Source organism: Peromyscus californicus, unplaced genomic scaffold (assembly GCF_007827085.1).
Source record: "Peromyscus californicus insignis strain IS unplaced genomic scaffold, ASM782708v3 Scaffold_6__1_contigs__length_162567912, whole genome shotgun sequence".
Taxonomy (NCBI): Eukaryota; Metazoa; Chordata; class Mammalia; order Rodentia; family Cricetidae; genus Peromyscus; species Peromyscus californicus.
This window is the reverse complement of record NW_026294584.1, coordinates 55052823-55061015: the sequence shown is the minus strand read 5'-3', so window position 1 is coordinate 55061015 and position 8193 is coordinate 55052823. Positions and strand designations below refer to the sequence as shown.

The following is an 8193-nucleotide window of genomic DNA, read 5'->3' as shown; positions in this document are numbered from 1 at the left end:
TCCTTATTTACACTCTGCCACATGGCAGTACCTTTACTAACATGGCCCGTTCATCGTTCATCTCCTGTTCCCTCTGCATCTGGCTGGCTACTCCTGACTCTGCCGTTCTCCTTCCCAGCATTCTTAGTTTGGTCGCCCCACCTATATTTCCTGCCTGGCTGCTGGCCAATCAGCATTTTAGTAAACCAATTTGAGTGAAAAATCTTTACAGTGTACAAGAGGATTATTTCACAGCACTCACCACATGTTTTTACAATCAACACTATACTGTACTTGCTTTGTTACATGAATATCCATTAGTTTATCATTTTATTCATGAACCACATGTTCTCCCCTCATATATTGATCCCAGCAAATGATGTAAATATGTATGTAAACAGTAGTGGATATTACTCCCAAGGCTATCCTGTGCTTCTATCTGTCTCTCTCTCTCTCTCTCCTCTATATTTTTTAATCTAAATCTCTTATCTGTCCCTCCTCAAGAGTACCCTGAGGAAAAAGTGGAGGCACTCCCCCCTCCAATCCTGGCAACAGCTGTATTGTAATTGCCACTATATTCCATTTCTGATAAGGGAATTAAAAAGTCTGATTTCTCTCAGTAAAAATTGTCACAGCCTGAGTCTTGCTGTGACCTCTCCAACCTGAACCTGGTTTAATTTCTTGCAGGCATATCAGGAAACAGCCTGGTAAGTAATCATACAACAAGGGATTTTGTAAACTGAAATTTCTTGATTTTTTATTCTGTTTAAGACAATATTAAATTATTCTATTGTGGTATATAATATGTAAACCTCTGCAATGCATAAAGCATGCTTTTAAAATAAATAACTAAATTACATTTATTTGTGTTTGTATGTGTGTGGGCATGTGTGTGCCACAGTGCATGTTGTGTGTGCATGGTGTGGAGTGGTTCAGAGACAACTTTCAAGAGTCAATTTTCTCTTTTCACTATGAACACTAAGTGTTCAGCTCAGGTCATCAGGCTTGGCAGTTAGTGCTTTTACCCCCTGGGCCATCTCACGGGCCAAGCCACAGTATATGAATGAGAAGACAGTGCAGAGACACTCATCTCTATCCCTAGAACTCGATACTCACTATTGCCAGGGTAACTCTAAATACACAAAGCTACTCATTGTTTTAACTTGGCCTTATATTTGTAAACATTGGGAATCTTCATACTTTTTATATTATGTGAGTGCGTGTACTATAAGACTCCTTTGCAGAAGAGAATAGTCCATTTGAGATGTACTTCTGGCTTTACATAATAGTGAACCTGGGTAAAGATGATTTTAGATCCCAGAAGATGCAGGGATCGCTGCAGAGCAGAGCAGAGCAGAGCAGAGCAGAGAAGATGAAAGTAATAGGGTATCCAGGAGAAAATGGGATATAAAATGAGAAAACTTGAGGGAGAGAGCAATGAGAAGCTGGCAAAAAAAAAAGGCTTACCCTGACTTAAAGCTCTCCCTGGTTCCCATCAGGTGTCCCAAGTATGGACTCAGCATCAGAACAGTCTTACCATATAAGTTAATATGGCATCAAAATGCAGAAGTTTCTGATTATTGAACAGCAGGGAATAAACACAAGTGGAGATTTAGGTAAATAATTGGCCAGAGGGAGAGAGGAACGGAAAAGCTGAAGATACTTAGGAGGGAACAGGTATTATAGCAGACTGGGCACAGAGGCTCAGTGTGTTCTCAGGATCTCAGGGAATTATGAATAATTAAAGAGCTTGAGCCAGGCCATGGTGGTGCACACCTTTAATCCCAGCACTCAGGAGGCAGAGGCAGGTAGATCTCTGAGTTCGAGGTCAGCCTGGTCTACAGAGGAAGTTCCAGGACAGCCAGGGCTACACAGAGAAACCCTGTCTAATTGACAACTAACAACAACGAAAAAAAAAAAAGAAAATAGAAAGATTAAACAACATCTCCAGGTCACAGCATAAGGCCAGAGACTGCCTTGTTCCAGTTCTGCTGGCCTGTGTAGCTGGACTCACATTAAATAGCTGAGCACAGCTGGACTGTTTGCTGCTTCCCTCCAGTGCCCACTGTCACAGGGTCCCTGGCCATACTCCTCTCCCAATGTCCCTGGCTGGTCAGAGACAGTTAATGCCAAGATGATTTGTTGCTAAGTCTACTGGGCTTAGTTTTCTTTTTATTTATTTGTTTGTTTATTTAAATATATGAGGCCGGGCGGGTGGTGGCGCACGCCTTTAATCCCAGCACTCGGGAGGCAGAGGCAGGCGGATCTCTGTGAGTTCAAGGCCAGCCTGGACTACCAAGTGAGTTCCAGGAAAGGCGCAAAGCTACACAGAGAAACCCTGTCTCGAAAAAACCAAAAATAAATAAATAAATAAATAAATAAATAAATAAATAAATAAATATATGAGTTCTCTGTCTGCATGTATGCCTGTATTACAGAAGAGGGTATCAGATCCCACTCTAGATGGTTGTGAGTCATCATGTGGTTGCTGGGAATTAAACTCAGGATCTCTGGAAGAGCAGTCAGGGCTCTTAACCACTGAGCCATCTCTCCAGCTCCCCACTCCCCCAACTTAGTTTTCTGTCTTTGATAGACAAGTAGGTTTTTTGACTAGGAGGAAAGGGAGACTATCTCCTACCCCACAGTGGCCCCACAGTGCACTGGGGAGTCAGGGCTGAGAATCCAGAAAGAGCTCTTCTTGCCCAACCTGTGGATCGTGGTACACCAACACCAGCCAGGCAGACTCAGACCCGGAAATGTTTTGTCTAGTGGCATCAGGTTTATTGTCTGGGAATGCAGAACTTAAGGCTTTCCAAAAGGCACTTGTGAGGCACAGAAGTAAAGGCAGCCACAGCTAAGGCGGACTCCTGCTTCAGTCCATAGGGCCACGGAAGTCAGCTTGGTCAAATGGAGAAATCGAAGTTTACTTCCTAAGGCAATCTTAAAGTCTGGAACATTGGGTTGGGGGCACAGGGCCCATCCACTTCTCTCCTAGATAAAGAAAACCACAGATGTCTATAGATGGTTCTCAGACGTGTTAGCAGCAGGAGACGGTCTCAAAAAGCCATAGGACCTTCCAGGACCTGCTTGCCTTCAAGGTGTAGAAGGCTTCCTTCCCACCCCCATTCACCCTGGATCAGCACCACCTATATAAGGCTTCCTTGTTGGAAATGCCAGAAACGCCTGTTGTTGTTGTTGTTCTGGTCATCTGATATAATGGATATTGAACTGGGGTCCAAAGCTCAAGGGAGTGGAAACCTGAACTTACCCAGCAGGTAAGCTAGCAGCTCCATGCGATCAGAGCCAAATAACATGTAGGTTTTACCATCCACAGTGGGCGACAGTGGTGGGCAGCCCAAAGGCCTAGAGAAAACAGAGTGGGAAGGAAGGTGATGGAGCAGGAGCTCATGAGGCTGAGGCAGAGTGTGTTCAGGTGACACAGAACAAGCAGACAAAACGTTGGCTAAGAGGCATCTTCTCTGCTCTACCTCTGTGGCACATAGCTTCACAGTTTTAAAAACCATCATCTGCCTCCTTGCCTTCCTTGACTAGGCTTAGGGGGAGGAAGGAAGCAGATGAAGTGCTTCAGGAGAGCTGGGGAGGACTCACGATGGGGAGAAGGCAGTTGAAAAGGAACATGAGCACCCATGGTGATATTCCTTCTCTACCCGCAGGCTGGGAATGGGGATACACATGGAGTTGCTCACCCCGTATTTGCAGGCTGCCTCAGTGGTCTCCTGGAGCTTGCTCTTCACCTGTGCTGTGGCTATTTTCTCCAGAAGGCCTTGGGCTTGCTCTGTGGACATTCCTGCCTTCTCTGCAGCCTTGGGAGACAAGAAGAACATGCAGCTGTGACTGCATTGTAGGAGCGGGAGAAAAGGATATTCTTGTTCTTCTCTGCCCTCAAGTTTTCTTGGGAAGACCTTTGCAAGTAACAGGTTATCTATCCTAGTCAAGACAAACTGTCTACTTTTCCCAGTGTCTTGAGGTAAGTGGGAAAGGCAGAGGGCAAAAAGATGTCACAGTCACAGAAACAGCATGGAGGGCATCACAGAAACCAGCTAGCCCCACTTCTCCATTCCACAATGAGGGCACAGCAGTTAACGGCCATTTATTACTTGCTTAGAGGCACAGAGTTTGTCAGTAGCAGATTAAATGCCGCATCACCGGAATTCAAGTCCAAAGTGCCTTCTTCCCTGTGTCTTAGAATTCCTAACAGTCTCAGGCTGGGTTCTGAGTCCTGTAGAATTTTCTGAAGATGCTTGGAATGACGTCATCGGTACAGCTACCAGCGTGGCTTCCAGACAGTGAGAGGGCTTCTGGTTAGGATGCTTCTTAAAGTTTAGAGTTAGTGGCTGTCAACCTGGAATCTCCTGGGGAGCTTTTAAAGCCCCAGTGTGAAGACCGCTCCCTAGATGATATCAGCCTTTCTGGGGGGTCACTGGCACTCCTGGTGATGTCAGTGTACAGCCCAGGTTGAGAAGCTACAACTTGACCTATAAGCCACTGTCTCTGACAGTTAAATGAGAGAGCTGTTGAGCCACAGGGGAATGGATAAGCCACTGAGAGGAGTGGGTTATTAGAAAGATTTGTTAAATATTAAGTAAAAGCAGGCTAAAAACTATGCATACACACAAATGTTTTTAGGAACTAGATATAGACACTAGAGGGTAAACTAGCCATTCTTGGCATATTTAGCTTAGGAGTGATTTGATTCTCATATATTAAGAGAATATGTGTCAACTATTATCCATATACAGGAGGGAAAGATCATTTTGAGTTTCTTGACTTCATCCCAAAGAGCATGTGACTTTTAAAGGCCCATCCCTGTCTGGCATGCACTCTTATTTATTTCTCACTGAGTATCTGTTTAATTCTCTCTTGTCAGTTATCTTTTTGTCTGCGGAAAGTCTCCTGCCTGGTAATAGGCATATATTAGTGAAGTTTGTGTTGGGAGTCTCTGGAGGCTTGGGATTGAACTCAGGCCTCAAGCAGATTAAGTATGCACTCTACAACTGTGTTACAACCCTAGCCCATGGAACATTTTTTAAAGAACCTTCTCAGTTCCAACTTGATAGTCATTTGTCCCCCCAGACACAGACATTTCTAAGTCATTAAGAATCTTTTATGTTCTCAGAGTCCTTACAACCTTAGTAGGGGGTAGGGTCCAGTTTGGACACTCACAGCCAGGATGCTCTGGGACTCCGTGATGTCTTCATCCTAAGGAGAAGAGAACACTTAGCATGAAGGAGCTAGCAGAGAGAGGGGTATGACAGGAGGATTCTATCTCTGGAAATTGCCCTGGGAAGAAGAGTCAGAATGCCACCTAGCTGCCCGTCCCTTCCCTCCAGGATTCAGAGTCCAGCCCTTACTCGAGACCAAACACGCATCCATAGCTCTCTGGACACCTTCTCCAGCATCTCTGGTTGCTCCATGCTCACGGAGGTGAGGAAGCGCATGGCATTTAAACTCCCTGTGGGGCAGAGGCACATAAAGCTAAGATTCCTATTCCTTGTGTCCTGATAGAGGACCAGCTTATCCTTACTTCTGACACCACCCCCCTCGCACCTCCTCCCCCAGGCTCAATCACCTGCAGTCTTTAATCCCAGTCTCTCATTATGGACTCACTATGCTCAGCCCTTGTTTATGCCCACTCCTTACTTTTGGGTAGCTGATGCTGGGTCCCCCACACAATTTACTTATTGATCTCCTAAGAAAGTCCCGAGATGGAGTGGGTAGCCATTCCAGCTTTGATCTGGAAGTTTCAACCCCCATTGAGACTTTGGCAACTGTCACGCCTACAAGGCGGGGCCAAGGGAGGCGCCTGGAGACCTGAGATCTGGATGGGCGGCGCACTCACTCGGGACCTTGGACGGTGAAGGTGGGCCAAGCAGAGCTCCAGAGAACACCGCTGGACTGCGATACACCTTCCCCAGACCCCGCGACCTACCTATCCCTTAACTTGTAAGTTACGTCATTAAATAAATCTCCTTTAAACTACGTGGAGTGGCCTTTATAATTTCACCAATATCTGGCGCTCACGTGGGGCAAATTCCAAAGGCCCAGGCTGGCCTCGAACTCGTGATCCTCCTGCCTCCGCCTCCTTCAGCAAATCCTACCGGCGTGCGCCACCACAACCGGCTTTTTTTTTTTTTTTTACATTATTTAAACTGCTTGGCCATTAGCTCAGGCCTATCATTATCTCACTCTCACTCTTATATTCAGCCCATTTCTATTAATCTTTATTTTGTCACGTGGCTCGTGGCTTACCGGTACTTTACATCTTCCTTGTCTTGGCAGTGGCTCCAGCCGGTCTCCCTTTCCTTCCTCCTTCCTCAATTCTCCTCTCTCCTTGTCCCGCCTATACTTCCTGCCTGGTCACTGGCCAATCAGTGCTTTATTTATATCGAGCGATATTACACCGACTGTTCTGTTCTCCACTAGATTTACCAACCTCTTCTGACCCTCTATTATTTACTTACTTATTTATTTTATTTCTATTTCTTCTGGTACTGGAGTTAAAGAGAGTAGTGAGCCACTGTGTGGGCGCTGGGAACCAAACTGGGTCCTCTGGAAAAGCAGCCAGTGCTCTTAACAGCTGAGCCATCGCTCCAAACCCCTCCGTACCTTTCTTAAGAATCACATTGAAGAAATCCTTGGGTATGTTGATGGGAACCTGGAAGTGTTGCCTCAGGAGAGGAAACTCTTTGTTCATGTACTGGCCTTTTCGGGGAACCATAGCTGGTGGTTTGTTTCCTGGCAGTGGAGAGTCAGACAACTGTGAGAGGACATGAGGGTCTCAGGCTTGGGGAACCCCTCCCCTCCCCCCCCCCCCCATAGAGGGGTTCTAACTACTAGCTTAGGAGGTCTGAGGTCTGTATACTCAGTGTAGGACAGGGCCCTCAGGCCACAGAAAACAGCCCTCCTTGCCCAGTTGGGAGGGCGTCTCCCTGCTTACCACTGTCGTTCATGATCCCAGCGATGAAAGCCGGGCGCAACTTCAGGTTGATGTTCCAGAGGTGTTGGTACCTACATAGGACCTGCCGGGGCAGGGATAAGAAAGGGAGCTTGTGTGGCATTTGGAGAGGACAGATGGCTCAAGCGGCCTACAGGACTGTCTCCTGTAGTCCACACTGAACTGCTTGCTTTAAAAGGAAAAAACTCTCAGCTCTTTGAAACAGATACCAGAATCCTTATTCTAGTGTGTGGTTTCCACTCTGTAGAGCAGGAGTTCTCAACCTGTGGGTAGTGATCCTTTGGGGGGTGGTGTCAAACGACCCCTTCACAGGGGTTGTACATCAGATATCCTGCATATCAGATATTTGCATTACGATTCACAACAGTAGCAAAATTATAGTTAGAAAGTAGCAATGAAAAGAATTTCATGAGGAACTGTATTAAAGGGTCGCAGTATTAGGAAGGTTGAGAACCACTGCTGTGGAGCATCCTAGCGCCCCTGATTCCCCCTTCCGAACTTGACTTGCTTCTTTGGAGTTGCCCCTGTACTTCCTAGGGCCGTAGGAAGAGAATGTTTGACCTTAGGAAATCAGGACCCTACGTAGAGCCACAGTCCGTTTAAAGGCACAAAGTGAACTTCGGCCCAGGAACAGTCTGTGCTTGTCCTAACCTTGAGGGCACCGCCAGGAATTTCTGCAACCCAGCGCCCAGTGCCCCGCTCTGCACTCTCCCCGCAGGCCACAGCCCTGGCGGCTTCCCCGCGTCACCTCAAAGCCCAGCCAGGAGTAGGGGGACAGAACGTCGTAGAAGAGTTCCAGGGTGCGTGGCGCCGGCCCCATACTGCAGCGGAGGGCAAAAGCGAACGTGAAGCTGCTGTCAGCCGAAGAGTCAATTCCAGCCTGCAAACTGCAGGTGGGAACCCTGAAGGCCCTAGTGCGCAGCCTCTGGGAGACCCCGCCCCGCGGGGCGGGCCCCGGGGGAGTAGCCTGGTCGACCAATGAGGGCGCAAGGGCGACAAGGGCGGAGTCTGAGGTGAAGCGGAAGGTGGGACTTAGAAGAGGCTCTCAGGCGTGTGCGGCCTCTGGGCGGCTCTGGAACTGTATCTCTCAAGCAAAGAGGCAATGCACAAGGATGTGAATTCGGAGGAATGAAGGGGCTATACTGAATGTAACGATAATTATTATTTCTTGTCGGGTGCATAGAGTTTTAAAGACTGAGGCAGGGTGGAAGTTCTGAATTGCATCTTTTCTTGCATTC

At 47.2% G+C, this 8193-nt stretch overlaps 1 protein-coding gene across 1 annotated transcript; it reads right to left on the bottom strand.

Moving 5' to 3' along the window:
* Nucleotides 1-2736: 2736 nt before the first annotated feature.
* Nucleotides 2737-7889, bottom strand: Gstk1 (glutathione S-transferase kappa 1). Its single transcript, XM_052721224.1, is given in 9 exon segments — nucleotides 2737-2970; nucleotides 3248-3311; nucleotides 3313-3342; nucleotides 3687-3803; nucleotides 5164-5199; nucleotides 5352-5452; nucleotides 6607-6735; nucleotides 6938-7019; nucleotides 7704-7889. Coding segments are annotated over 9 exon segments (681 nt in total). The 5' UTR covers nucleotides 7776-7889; the 3' UTR covers nucleotides 2737-2920.
* Between the last annotated feature and the right edge of the window lie 304 nt (nucleotides 7890-8193).